Raw genomic sequence first — 14,713 nt, forward strand, 5'->3', positions numbered from 1 at the left:
TGAATGCGACTTCATCAGACCTTCTGACTGTTCATTCATCTTGTATGTTGGGTCTACTGTCCCAGTAAAGGACTGATTATTATGAATGTGTTTTCTTTCTCCCAGAATCATTTAATAGTGCTGATGCTGTTGGTGTTTGAGGCGACAGTGTACCGTCACCAGTCTCACCACTACCGTCAGCTCCAACGGTCCCCCCCCACCATCCCTGCTCTGTTCCCCGCTGCCACCAGGGACACTCTGGACCAGGGCCTCATACCCTGCATCAAGTACCTACTCAACTACGCCTTCTACAAGTTTGGATTGGAGGTACCTGGGAGAGAGCACCTCATCACTCAACATTCGTTGAAGGACAGAAGCTTCATTCTCACTGCCTTGGGTCTAAAAGCTGTTGAAATACTTAGCGTCACATTACATACAAGTACGGAAAATAAAAGTATAGGAAAATAATACTATTTAGTAGTTTCACATGATATGTCAACATTGCAGGTCACTGATAGAACTTGCATGTACAACACTTAAATATGCAAAGAAAAATAAGAATCAACATTCACAACCAAATTACAAAAGACTTGAAATAGACTCTTCCAGATAATCACTCTTTTGTCAGATAATAAAGTTATAGAATTAGTTACACATTTTGTTTTTGTTCAACTTTATTTAAAAACATGCTCTCTTTTGAAAAAGATTTGCTTCCTGATGACGGTGAATGTGATTGGCCAGCGGATGAACTTCTTGGTAATAATCCATGGCTGTTGGTTGGTAGCCATCTTGGTGAGGCGGCGGCGGGCAGCCATTGCCAGGATCTGGCCCAGATATTGTCTCTTTCTGTCCATCTTCATGATCTACCAGTATCTTCTATGTGTGGGGACACCGCCTGCTCTCTGCATAGGTGAGTCCTCGTGTAGATGACACCTCAAATTCTATAATTACCATAATGGACAGCACTGTTTCCCTACTGGAGGTGTAACATTGAATTACTGTGTTTTTAATTATACAGTTAGGTTATCTGGTAGATTATGTTCTGATTGATCACTCATAACACTCATACTTTTCTTTTTGAAATTTTGTATTTTGTCTATCCCGCAAAGGTCCTCAACCTTTTTGAATTTTGGGACTCAAGAGTTGTACACAGGAATTCAAATACATGCTGGGCATGTTAACATGTTATTATCACATTAACACATTCATTACTCAATTTAATACATTTTGTTTTTTTATTATTTTGAAAGTCGTTCACTGGCTCTAAATACACATACAAACTATGGGTCACAGGAAGGGGGATTTTTTTAAGATGTGATTTACCACAAATATTCTTTGAAAATTGAATATTGCTGTTAAAAGCACCTTATTTGTTTAAAGTGTTGTTCATGTATTACTACTTTTAAAATAAAAGTGCACAATATAGTCCTTTCTAATTTATTTTTGGAATTTCTTCTGCATAGCAATGCAATTAATTGTAACTAATTGCAGAAAATCATGCAATTAATTGCAATAACATTTTTTTGTTATTCCCCAGTATGAAAATAAACTCCTGAAGCAATAAATCGTTGTGTCACGTACCCGTCCTCCTGTCGTTGTAGACTACCCGTGGCGTTGGAACACTCCCGTGTTGATAAACTCAGCTCTCATTAAATGGACCTTCCTGCCTGACTTCTACACTGTGCCCAACTCCAAAAACCTCATAGGTCAGTTTGTGTGCGTGTTGTGTCAGTGTGTGTTTGTGCTCATCTGTGTGTCTTTGTCATTGAGAATTCATTCATCCGTATCAACCAAACTCTACCCATTAGATTGTTCCTTTGAGATGATGTAGTCTGAAAAATACTCAATGTGTGGCACTTATTCCTTTCTAGTCCTTTCTTTGTGCTGTATGGGCTTCGAACTCGACTCTACTCACCGGTTTAGTTTATATTGTTTACGTTCACCATCTTTCTAGTCCATTCACACACATAGATTTATAAATTGATGACAGCTCCAGAGCTACTCGGGTGTGTGTCTTGCCCACGTTGACAGGAGGAACTGTTGATGATATTTATGATGTATCGTGTTGTTGTGTTTCCAAAGCGGACTTTGTGCTGCTGGTGTGTGCATCCCAGCAGTGGAAGGTGTTTGAGTGTGAGCACACAGAGGACTGGATGGTTCTTGCAGGAGAGAACACAGATGACCCTGAACCAATGGAAGGCCGACTATTTAACCCCGCCCCCAACTTTATCAACTGCAGGTAAATTCAGCCCAGTCAGCCTGCTGGTTTATCAGCCGTCCACAGTGAACCTGCTGTCTCTCTGCTCTGCTCCTCCAAGTATTTATCAACATAACATCTGTAGTTCCTCTCATGTTGATATAGTCAGGGTACAACATCGTGTGAGCATCTGTCCACTGACATTGACCTTATGGTATATACAGTATATCTAACATAAACAAACCTGTACGTAACACACAATTCAAAATATGTTAAAATGCAGCTTGTGAAACAAACAACAAATATGGAATATAATGATGTTCACTGAAGTATAATAAACATTATTAATGCAATTCAATTATTATTTTGTACACCACAAAATCGCAAATTACAAATTTGCCTCAGAGGGCTTTACAGTCTGTACACATGCAACATCCTCTGTCCCGAAACCCTCACATCGGCACAGGAAAAACTCTCCAAAACATGAAAAAACCCTTCAATGGGGAAACAAGGGAAGAAACCTTAGGGAGAACGTCAGAGGAGGGATCCCTCTCCCGGGATGGACAGACTGCAATGGATGTCATGTGTACAGAATCAGCAATGTAAAAAAAATGTATAATACATTCAATTCCTCTAACAGAATAAGAAGGATACAAATAGTTGCAAGTATCAGAGAAAGTGTACAGCAGGACCACCACAGATAGAACCTCCATCAGATAGAACCTCCATCAGATAGAACCTCCATCAGATAGAACCTCCATTCGATAGAACCACTATCAGATAGAACCACTGTCAGATAGAACTACTATAAGATAGAACCTCCATCAGATAGAACCTCCATCAGAACCACTGTCAGATAGAATCTCCCTTAGATAGAACCACTGTCAGATAGAACCTCATGTGTACAGAATCAACAATGTAAAAAATGTACAATACATTCAATTCCTCTAACAGAAATGATACAAATAGTTGCAAGTATCAGAGAAAGTGTACAGCAGGACCACCACAGTTCTATCTGATAGAACCACTATCAGATAGAACCTCCATCAGATAGAACCGTCATCAGATAGAACCACTGTCAGATAGAACCACTGTCAGATAGAACCACTGTCAGATAGAATCTCCATCAGATAGAACCACTGTCAGATAGAACCACCATAAGATAGAACCTCCATCAGATAGAACCTCCATCAGATAGAACCACTATCAGATAGAACCACTGTCAGATAGAACCACCATAAGATAGAACCTCCATCAGATAGAACTTCCATCAGAGAGAACCACTGTCAGATAGAACCACCATAAGATAGAACCTCCATCAGATAGAACCGTCATCAGATAGAACCACTGTCAGATAGAACCACTGTCAGATAGAATCACTGTCAGATAGAACCACCGTCAGATAGAACCTCCGTCAGATAGAACTACCGTCAGATAGAACCACCGTCAGATAGAACCTCCGTCAGATAGAACCTCCATCAGATAGAACCACCATCAGATAGATCCGTCATCAGATAGAACCACTGTCAGATAGGATAGAACCTCCATCAGATAGAACTTCCATCAGATAGAACCACTGTCAGATAGAACCACCATAAGATAGAACCTCCATCAGATAGAACCGTCATCAGATAGAACCACTGTCAGATAGAACCACTGTCAGATAGAATCACTGTCAGATAGAACCACCGTCAGATAGAACCTCCGTCAGATAGAACTACCGTCAGCTAGAACCACCGTCAGATAGAACCTCCGTCAGATAGAACCTCCATCAGATAGAACCACCATCAGATAGATCCGTCATCAGATAGAACCACTGTCAGATAGGATAGAACCTCCATCAGATAGAACCTCCATCAGATAGAACTTCCATCAGATAGAACCACTGTCAGATAGAACCACTGTCAGATAGAACCACCATAAGATAGAACCTCCATCAGATAGAACCTCCATCAGATAGAACCACTGTCAGATAGAACCACTGTCAGATAGAATCACTGTCAGATAGAACCACCGTCAGATAGAACCTCCGTCAGATAGAACTACCGTCAGATAGAACCACCGTCAGATAGAACCTCCGTCAGATAGAACCTCCATCAGATAGAACCACCATCAGATAAATCCGTCATCAGATAGAACCACAGACGCTTCTGTGGGAAGGGGAAATACAAAGACTTAAGGAAAGAAGCAAAGTGGGGAATGTTGGTTTAGGATGACAGTAATATGATTAATATTTAAAATAATAATAATGATAATAATGTAAAAAATGTACAATACATTCAATTCCTCTAACAGAAATGATACAAATAGTTGCAAGTATCAGAGAAAGTGTACAGCAGGACCACCACAGTTCTATCTGATAGAACCACTATCAGATAGAACCTCCATCAGATAGAACCGTCATCAGATAGAACCACTGTCAGATAGAACCACTGTCAGATAGAATCTCCATCAGATAGAACCCCTGTCAGATAGAACCACCATAAGATAGAACCTCCATCAGATAGAACCTCCATCAGATAGAACCACTATCAGATAGAACCACTGTCAGATAGAACCACCATAAGATAGAACCTCCATCAGATAGAACCTCCATCAGATAGAACCGTCATCAGATAGAACCACTGTCAGATAGAACCACTGTCAGATAGAATCTCCATCAGATAGAACCACTGTCAGATAGAACCACCATAAGATAGAACCTCCATCAGATAGAACCTCCATCAGATAGAACCATCATCAGATAGAACCACTATCAGATAGAACCACCATAGGATAGAACCTCCATCAGATAGAACCTCCATCAGATAGAACTTCCATCAGATAGAACCACTGTCAGATAGAACCACCATAAGATAGAACCTCCATCAGATAGAACCTCCATCAGATAGAACCGTCATCAGATAGAACCACTGTCAGATAGAACCACTGTCAGATAGAATCTCCATCAGATAGAACCACTGTCAGATAGAACCACCATAAGATAGAACCTCCATCAGATAGAACCTCCATCAGATAGAACCATCATCAGATAGAACCACTATCAGATAGAACCACTGTCAGATAGAACCACCATAGGATAGAACCTCCATCAGATAGAACCTCCATCAGATAGAACCACTGTCAGATAGAACCACCATAAGATAGAACCTCCATCAGATAGAACCTCCATCAGATAGAACCACTGTCAGATAGAACCACTGTCAGATAGAATCACTGTCAGATAGAACCACCGTCAGATAGAACCTCCGTCAGATAGAACTACCGTCAGATAGAACCACCGTCAGATACAACCATCATCAGATAGAACCACTATCAGATAGAACCACTGTCAGATAGAACCACCATAGGATAGAACCTCCATCAGATAGAACCTCCATCAGATAGAACTTCCATCAGATAGAACCACTGTCAGATAGAACCACCATAAGATAGAACCTCCATCAGATAGAACCTCCATCAGATAGAACCACTGTCAGATAGAACCACTGTCAGATAGAATCACTGTCAGATAGAACCACCGTCAGATAGAACCTCCGTCAGATAGAACTACCGTCAGATAGAACCACCGTCAGATACAACCTCCGTCAGATAGAACCTCCATCAGATAGAACCACCATCAGATAGATCCGTCATCAGATAGAACCACTGTCAGATAGACCCTCCCTCCACAGACGCTTCTGTGGGAAGGGGAAATACAAAGACAAAGTGCAAAGTGGGGAATGTTGGTTTAGGATGACAGTAATATGATTAATATTTAAAATAATAATAATGATGCTGATAGCAGCAGCAGCAGGTGTCAGGAGGGACAGGATCCAGATATGATTTTTGCTTTCTGATAGATATGTATGTGAAGCAGATACATTTATAGTGGTATTATTGTAGACTTATTGTAGACTTCTTAATAACAAACATACACAACACACAGGTACCAACCTCATCATTTATTGTTGGTATTAATATTAACTTGCAAAATGGCAAATAAAAGCAAGGATTAGGTGCAGGCTTTTTACTAGCACCTACTCATGAAATGCTTGTTCCTGTCTGCCTCCAGGAGTTACCTGGACATGGCTAAAGTTTTGGTGTTTCGTCACCTCTTCTGGTTTGTGCTGTCGGTGGTCTTCATCACTGGCGCCACGAGGATCTCAGTGTTTGGATTGGGCTACCTGCTCGCTTGCTTCTTTTTTCTGCTGTTTGGGACCCGGCTTCTGGTCAAATCATCCAGAACCCGCCTCGCCCTGTGGGACTGTCTGATTATCTACAACGTGGCCGTCATCGTATCTAAAAATATGTTATCCGTAAGTACTAAGCTCATTATTTGGTGCTGTTTTGCATTTTCTTTGCAGCTTTCATCTTGGTAATTGGTTAGGTGTGCTCCTTAAGGATGTTCACCCCACGTGTCCTCACCAGTGCAGCCTGTCCGTATTAAAACCCCTGGTGCAGCAGTTCATATTTCCTCTTCTTGGGCTTTAACTTAGCACCAGCTGTGCAACACAGACGAAAGGGTTCAGAATGGTGAGGTCATGTATGAATAGGGAGGAGAGGAGAAGGATGAGGCTCAGGATGCCATCACAGTGGTTGAGCTCGAGGTCTATGAGCACGAGGACAAACCGAATGGACCAATTGTGACCAGGTCTTACAGACTGAGGTGTTGCTATAACCTATATAAGGGATGCTATAACCTATTCCCACGTATCTTCTCTCTCTCTCTCTCTCTCTGTGTGTTTCAGATCCTGGCATGTGTGTTTGTGTTTGAGATGCAAAAGGGCTTCTGTTGGGTAATTCAACTTTTCAGCCTGGTGTGCACGGTCAAAGGATACTATGACCGTAAGTGCTTTATAATACATCCAAATAATACACCCCCACTATTAGCATTAATATCTATGTAATAAAGAAAAGGTGTTGCAACATGCTGTATTTCATGCTGTTTAATTGAACAAAATAAAAATCCCTTATCCAACAATTTTGTAACTGAAGCATTCTATAATTGATGGCTTTTCTTTTATCGAGAAAATGTACTATTTTGTCTGCAGAATGCAGTGGTGTGTGTCATAATGTTTGGTTTGGTTTTGCTTCCAGCGAAGGCAGTGAGTGACAACGCGTGCAGCCTCCCAGTGGAAGAGGCTGGGATCATCTGGGACAGTATCTGTTTTCTCTGCTTGCTGCTGCAGAGGAGGGTCTTCCTCAGTTTCTACTTCCTGCATGTGATAACAGAGATGCAGGCTTCTGCCCAACAGGCCTCGAGGTAAGACAATGTGTATATGTATATATATTTACATATACAGTATATCCCTTGTGAATATTGGATATTAGCTCCCCAGTTACCTGTTCATTGCTGCATTGACAGCTGTTTCTTCTTTCCAGGGGGTTTGAGCTCTTCCGATCCAGCATTGCGAAGAACATTCAATTCCACAAACAAGCTGAGAGGAAATCTTTATCACAGCTCAAGAGATCGTAAGTGTTCACAGTGGCATTCTTTTGGGAGTAGCATTGTTTACGGAAATCAAGAAAAGAGTAAAAATGGAACGTTGGATGAGGAAATTCTTAACGGTAGTGTGATATCAATGGAAATACCACCAAAGTTCACACTTACCCAGTGAAATACCCTATCACAACAGTTTGCAGGTAAATAGACAATAGATGGATCGATGGCTGCTTGTGGTGAGCCAATATTGTGACAGCTCTAATAACGCTTGCTTTTGGACTCACTCTGTGCCCGCATACGTCTGTATCACTTTCTCTGCATTCCCCTTCGTTATATCACTGAAAAGTACACTTTATTTTTGTGTAGACAACAGGCCACTCAATGGGGAGATTTATGCCTGGTCAGAAGGGTTTTCCACCTTTAACATACTTCTGTGACTTGTTGAAATATCCCATGGTAGAACCCAGCAGGAATAGAATACAGGACTTGACATTAGTCCTAATATTCAAAACTGATTTAAAAAGAGTTAAAAAGTGTGTCAAAGAAAATGTCCGACTTCACATATCTTTTTATTATGTGGGTGGGCGTCCCTCCCCACTCCAAGATGTGCTCCGCGCTGCAATGTCATGGTGTGATGTGCACACCCCCCCCCCCTCCCGACAACCTTGGAGATCCAACAAGCTCAATTATTCTGACTTCTGCCCATCCTTTTTCTGTCATCTTCTCTCAGGATGCAAAGAATTCGCGCCAAGCAGCAGAAGTGCAGGGATGGACACAAAACCAGTGATGATTCTAATGAGAGTCACAATGCAGGTAAGACAAGCTGACTCCAAACGTAACATAGTAAACATGGTGCACACGTTCTCTTCGACTGACGATACAGCACCCTTCAGGTCTCAATCAGTTTGATAATGAACAACATCAGCCATCAAGTTCATTTATATATACACTCAACAAGACATCATTTTCTTCTTAAGCTTTCTTCATCCGCCATATATTTAATTTCTTTCTTCATCTGATCAGATAAGTTAACCCAAGTACACTGTTTCTGACTGAGGTAGCCCACCTATCCAAGGAGTCATCCCCTCAGCTTACATGTATGTTGAGTCATGGCCTCGACCTGCAGCAGTCAAACAGACAAGTGGTTGACATCCTCCACACCACATTACCAGGTTACCAAGTTGCACAGGGACACGTACAGTGCTGTGATCGGGAAGTTTTGATCCTTTCCTGGTTTCTTATTTTTTGCATATATGTCACACTCCAAAGTTTCAGATCATCAAACACATTTTTATATTAGACAAAAATCATAATTTTTCTGAATAATAGTTTTGATTAGTAAGGGAAAATAATTATCCAAACTATCCTATTAAGTTCTGGATTCGTTCCCTGTATTCATTGTCATCACTGGCAAGAAAAGAGGCCCATGCCTGCAGAGTTGTCAGAGAACTTTTGCAGGTGGCTGTTAGCAGGCTTGTTCTTGTAGTTTGAGGTGTATATGGAGAAGAGGAATGGAGCCAAAACGGTTCCTCGTTATGCAGGACACCTTCAAGTTGAAGTTGTGCTTCACAATCCCACCCAGCTGGTCTGCACCCGCTAAAAGGCTGTGTCCACCCTTCAGAAGGGTGTGGAGGCCGATACAAAGTCAGACCTTGGAGACAGAAACGGTCTGAGATGACAGGATTCGGACTTGGATGACTTGGAATGAATGAGATACTCAACACCAACACACCCAATATGTTAGCTCCCACTATTTGGACTCCCAGTTAAAGTATCAAATTGTAATGAATGTAATATACACACACACATTTCTCATTCAATTCAATGAGAAAGTGTATCCAAACTTTGATTTCAAATGGTAAAGGGACATGTTCTTTTAGCGCCTTTCTAGGTCCCAGTTTACTTAAAGCGCTTATACAAGAAATGTATTCACACACCTTAGTGTCTTACCCGTGGACACATTGACATGGACAAGCGGAGCCGGGGATTGAACCTGCTCTCCACTGAGCCACAGTCATGATGTCCCCCTCGTCATTAGCATGAAGTCCCAACCAGGATACGGCAGCATTGGCCTCGCAGATGTGTCAGTGAGGTAGTGTCATTTTAATTCTCTGCAGGTGACAATAAGCTCCTGCTTACTCTCAGAGTATTACTCATTGAGTCCAGTGCAAAAAGCAGCCTGTGTGGGTCAGGACGTCACTGTCCATAAACAAAGGACACTAGATAAAGATCAACCATATATTTGAATCACCTTATGGCTTTTCCTCTAACAACTCCCTCAGGTTATGTATATGTTTTTTAAAATGAAGCAAAACTGTCATTTACTTTGTGCAATGCAGTACTTCCATCTAAATGTTCTCATGTTTTGTTGCAGATACTCAGAGACACCAGAAGAGTTCCAGGAAGAAGAATTGGTCGCGGCCTTGGTTGGACCATGCTACAGGTATGGCAGCACTCAAGTTGCTTAGAAAGAAAAAAGCCACTGGGAGACCAAAGTCGTCTTTCTTTAACATCAGGTAATCCATTAACGCAGTTCGAGGACATTGTGATACGTTTCTTTTATTTTCAGTGCTGCACTCCGGGGAGTACTACCTGTTTGAGTCCGACAGTGAAGACGAAGAGGACTTTGATGAACAGAAGCCTCAAAAACAGACTGCATGTCAGGTCAGACACAATGTGTACTTGCACATCATTACATCCGAGCCAGTGTTATATTAACAAGTCTTTTGTTAAGTTCTTACGCTCACAGGCTCCGCTGTGCACTGGACTGTGTGTGTGTGTGCCTAGTACTCTGTGTGGCCCGTTAGGACGTGCAGAACCCTCAGTATAAAGAGACTACCTTCCCCTTGTCAGTGCACGCCATGTCCTGGTCTTTCCCCCGTGATGGTCTTCATGATGTCTGCTTTAGAGAGAGGTTTCCACCAGCCACCTGTCTGCTTGGCCCCTTGCCATTATTATGACTACTGCTACTATTACCTGTGCCTCCCTCCATTGAATCAGAAGCCATTTATTGCCACATATGTTACACATATAGTAGACACACAAATAAAATAGAAGAATAGAATAAGATAAAGTAAAGTAAGATACAAATATACAAGCAAGAATGAACAATATAAACCGATAAGTACGTTGAAACACGTCCACATGTTTCCATGGTGGGAAAAACCACTGTGCAAATGTTCTGGGGATGAAGTATTTGGGTCAATGGGGGACTCGGACTCGGTTCATGAGACCTACTGCTGACTGGAAAAGGTCCAGTGGAGTCACAATCCACAATATCGTTTTTTGAATAACATGATATTTTCCTGTTTGTTTGTTTTGCCCTCAGTTGGCATACCTAGCGTGGGTTACCAGTGTGAAAACAGCTTTAAAAGAACGTCAGAGACACCAGCGACAGTTAAAGAGGATGGCGAGAAAAGACAAAGAGAGAGAAGGAAGAGTGGATTCTCAACAGGGGGTCGTTCCTGCAACAGGTGAGATGGTTTCATTACATTGGATACCTATTCATTAATGTTTTCACTTTCATCATGGACAATGCACCGTGCTTGTATAGCGCTTTTCTAGTCTTCTAACCACTCAAATCGCTCTAACCCTATATTTCATCATTCACCCATTACACTGATGACAGGAGCCACCAGCAGCCCATCAATAACTAGCATTACCATAGCTTCACTCACCAGAGTCATTGCACACTGACAGCCACAGCAAGCGGGTCAAGAGATTTCTGATAGTGATTTCAGCCAACTGAACTACACTCACAAAATGCCACCATAATGTCTCCTCACACACTGGAGGGGGGGAAGACCTTGGAAGATGTTTTGTGGTCCCAGTGTGCACAATCCGGGGTTAATGAGATTGAGCGTGTCCCCAGATTTCAATTTCCGCGCGTCAGGGAGATCTCTCTAGGAGCCACAATGCATCGACCCTGGTGAAAATGTCCCAATTGATCACTTAAACTCCATTTCTCTGGGTTCCCCATGTCGTGGTCCACACTGTGGACACTGAATCCAGTGGTCCGATATCAAATGTGTCATTTTGTGTGTGTGTGTGTGTGTGTGTGTGTGTGTGTGTGTGTGTGTGTGTGTGTGTGTGTGTGTGTGTGTGTGTGTGTGTGTGTGTGTGTGTGTGTGTGTGTAGGATGTGGTGATAATGGTGCATTTGAGGACACTGGCCTTGATGAAGAGGAGCCAGAAGAAAAGGAGTCCAGTAGGTCTACATTCTCATTTTGTCCTCCACCTTTCATCATCACAACATTATTTTTGCATTCCATTCTGCAGTGGCTGTTTTTCTATTCACATACCTTTCTCTGAGTATCACATATAGTGTTGAAAAGGAAAAATCAATAAACAGAACCCAATTGCTCAGTTTTTACACTGAGGTTATTATAAGGGTTATAGAAATCGTTAACAGTTTTGAGGTCTGATGATCATCTCATGCCTGGGCTCACTATGGCCTTAAATGCAATTTCCTTGGCAGCATCTTGGTGCTGAAGGGATCACGAGCTTCCCTTCAGTACCTGTATGTGACAAACCCCTCTTTTAAATGCAGTAGCTTCAATGTAAACCCATTTGTGTTATTATTAGACGAGATACGTAACAGCTACAGTTACAGTTGGTACTATAGTAGTAGTACCAACTGTAACTAAGTAATAGCCCCCTATGAAACAAAAGGAACTTGTACTTGTTGAACAGGTACATAAAGTGAAAGGTTCTCTCTGATTCTGTTCCTCATCCTGTCCTGATACTGCAGGTCATGGTGAAATGGTTCAGAGAATCTTGGATATCCTGCGTTTCTTATTGGCTATTGTTCTGGCCATGGTGGATGGACTGACTCAGTGGCTCAACCTGCTGACTAAACAGTACAGAGACACATCTACGGTTCTGTGCAATGAACGCTACTTCCTCATACATAAGATACAGCAGGTAAACCGAACACAGAGGTCTTTTGGAACTGAACACTCAGACAAACACGTGCACATAAATCCTTCAGTCAGAAAAGTCCAACTCAGACTGTCTCCCTCTGATTGGCAGCATAATAGAGGGGGAGACTCCACAGAGGACCAGGTATCTCAGGGCAGTGACAGTCCCACACTGGAGACCTGTTTGGATGAGACTGATGCAGACTCCAGACACAGGTTGGTGTGGAAAAGAGTGTATTCCTAGTGTCCTAAGTATGTAATGAGGACATGTGGTGGATTTGTTGATTCACATGAAATGTACTGAGCATCTGTTCATAAAGTATAACTCCTTTATGGTGTGATGTGTCTTGAGCGTTAAGGCTCCTTGAATCCGTGTGTTTGTTGTTCCCACCCATTGCATGAGGTGGCACTTTAGGAGGCCTTAAGATCCTCCATTTTGTTAGTTTATATGTAGTCATACATTTGATGTGTTTGTGTCACTAGTTGCCTCCAGGCGGATGGCAGTGGAGTGACAGACCTGCCCCCCCCCAGGGAGAGGCTCAACAGCATTGGGAACCTCTCCATTGCAGAACCCCCATCTAGTAGCATGGAGCTTGTGCCTAACTTCAAACAGCAGTACAGACAGTCTAGAACAGCCAGCGAGCTGCTGGGAGAGAGGTACGTTAAACCCGATCTGCACCACAGGGACAGTAGCTACTGAAACGCCACAATGTTAGAATGAGGTTGTGATGGAGTTGTATTTCACATTGTGCTTTATTTGGTAAATTGACTGGACTTGTGTGGCTCTTTTCTGATCTTCTTACAACTCCAAACACTGTGTCATCATTCACTCACTCACACTCATTCACACACAAGGTACCAGCTCATTTCCTCGCTCTGGCCATGCATTGGAGTTTAAAAAGGTGCATTTGAATACAGATCTATGGTTTATCTCTGTACAGGCAGTTGTTCATCGAGGAGCTGGAACACAGCAGAGAGTTCTACAAGAAGCAGAACCGTCTGCTGAAGCTGCTGTTTGCCCTCCACGACCTGCTGGCAGCCAACTCTGAGCTAGTGTGCTATATTATCATAGTGGTAAACAACGGGGTCAGTGCCTCGGTAATATCACTGGTCCTCCCCATACTGGTGTTCCTATGGGCTATGCTAGCTGTTCCAAGACCAACCAAGAAGTTTTGGATGACTGCTATAGTCTACACAGAGGTATGTTCACAAAAACAAAGTAACTTATTTGCCTTAAAGCGTCACGGGAAAATCAATGTTTTCCTTGTTTCACTGCAAGAATGAAAAAAGACCAATGCATTAGAACAAAACAATATTTAAGAAAAACAAGCATTGTCATCCAATCAGGATGACTGATCCAAACCCTTCACTTTATAAATGGAGAAAGAATGTTTTGAAGATTTAACAGTTTTAATACTTAGGGACATTGTCTGGTTAATAGCTAAATTCAAGTTATAATTAACTTGAGATTATAAAGAGGCACTAATTACAAAACAATAAATCAAGTCTCATAAATAATATTCATTCATCAAGAGCAATGCATTGAGGGTTTCAGTTTGAACCCCGTTCCAGCCACCATCACATATGCACAGAGAAATCACAGAAAACTACATCTTAAAGTATACGAGTTTATTAACTTCCAACAATATCCTTTTGCAATACCTTAATTTGAATAATGGGTTATACTGTGAACAATAAAATAGTTGTAATTAGGTTTTGATAAAACATGGTGAAATGTCACGACCGGGGGTAGGGAGAGGCTGGAAGGAGGACTCAAACACAGAGTTTCTCACCAACAAGAAAATGACTTTAATAGTCAAACTTCAAATCAAAAAGGCAAAGGGGGAAAAATGCAGACACGGAAAAAGCTGACGAGGACCAGGAACTCACAAACGAGATTCAGCACATGACATGAAGGCTGCAGACTACACTCATGCAGACTACATTCATGCAGGCTGCAGACTACATTCATGCAGGCTACATTCATGAAGGCTGCAGGCTACATTCATGTAGACTACAATGACGCAACCAGAGACACACAGGGCTTAAATACACTGGGGAGGTGCAAGTGATTGGACACATGTGGAAACAATCATGGACACGGTAGCCAATCACAGGGGATGACAGGTCAAGGCAGGAAGTGAATCTAACCCAGGGACACAAGGGGCATTAAAATACAAAATAAGAGGAGACA

General features: G+C 42.1%; 1 protein-coding gene across 3 annotated transcripts in view; it reads left to right on the forward strand.

Annotated features, from left to right (window-relative positions):
- The window catches only part of piezo1 (piezo type mechanosensitive ion channel component 1 (Er blood group)), a 47,079-nt gene that overhangs the window by 24,065 nt on the left and 8,301 nt on the right, over positions 1–14,713 (forward strand). For 2 of the 3 annotated variants that reach the window (XM_037465558.2, XM_037465559.2), the window contains exons 21-37: positions 106–306; positions 685–889; positions 1,581–1,685; positions 2,062–2,218; positions 6,231–6,474; positions 6,907–7,003; positions 7,256–7,421; positions 7,541–7,630; positions 8,332–8,414; positions 9,976–10,044; positions 10,171–10,265; positions 10,930–11,074; positions 11,739–11,807; positions 12,351–12,523; positions 12,632–12,735; positions 13,003–13,176; positions 13,461–13,719. In XM_037465558.2, coding sequence (XP_037321455.1) covers positions 106–306; positions 685–889; positions 1,581–1,685; positions 2,062–2,218; positions 6,231–6,474; positions 6,907–7,003; positions 7,256–7,421; positions 7,541–7,630; positions 8,332–8,414; positions 9,976–10,044; positions 10,171–10,265; positions 10,930–11,074; positions 11,739–11,807; positions 12,351–12,523; positions 12,632–12,735; positions 13,003–13,176; positions 13,461–13,719 — 2,436 coding nt within the window. The remainder of the gene's footprint in view (positions 1–105; positions 307–684; positions 890–1,580; positions 1,686–2,061; positions 2,219–6,230; positions 6,475–6,906; positions 7,004–7,255; positions 7,422–7,540; positions 7,631–8,331; positions 8,415–9,975; positions 10,045–10,170; positions 10,266–10,929; positions 11,075–11,738; positions 11,808–12,350; positions 12,524–12,631; positions 12,736–13,002; positions 13,177–13,460; positions 13,720–14,713) is intronic. The other variant, XM_062566477.1, reaches the window with a different exon arrangement.

The sequence above is a fragment of the Pungitius pungitius genome, chromosome 13 (genome assembly GCF_949316345.1).
Source record: "Pungitius pungitius chromosome 13, fPunPun2.1, whole genome shotgun sequence".
NCBI classification, from domain to species: domain Eukaryota; kingdom Metazoa; phylum Chordata; class Actinopteri; order Perciformes; family Gasterosteidae; genus Pungitius; species Pungitius pungitius.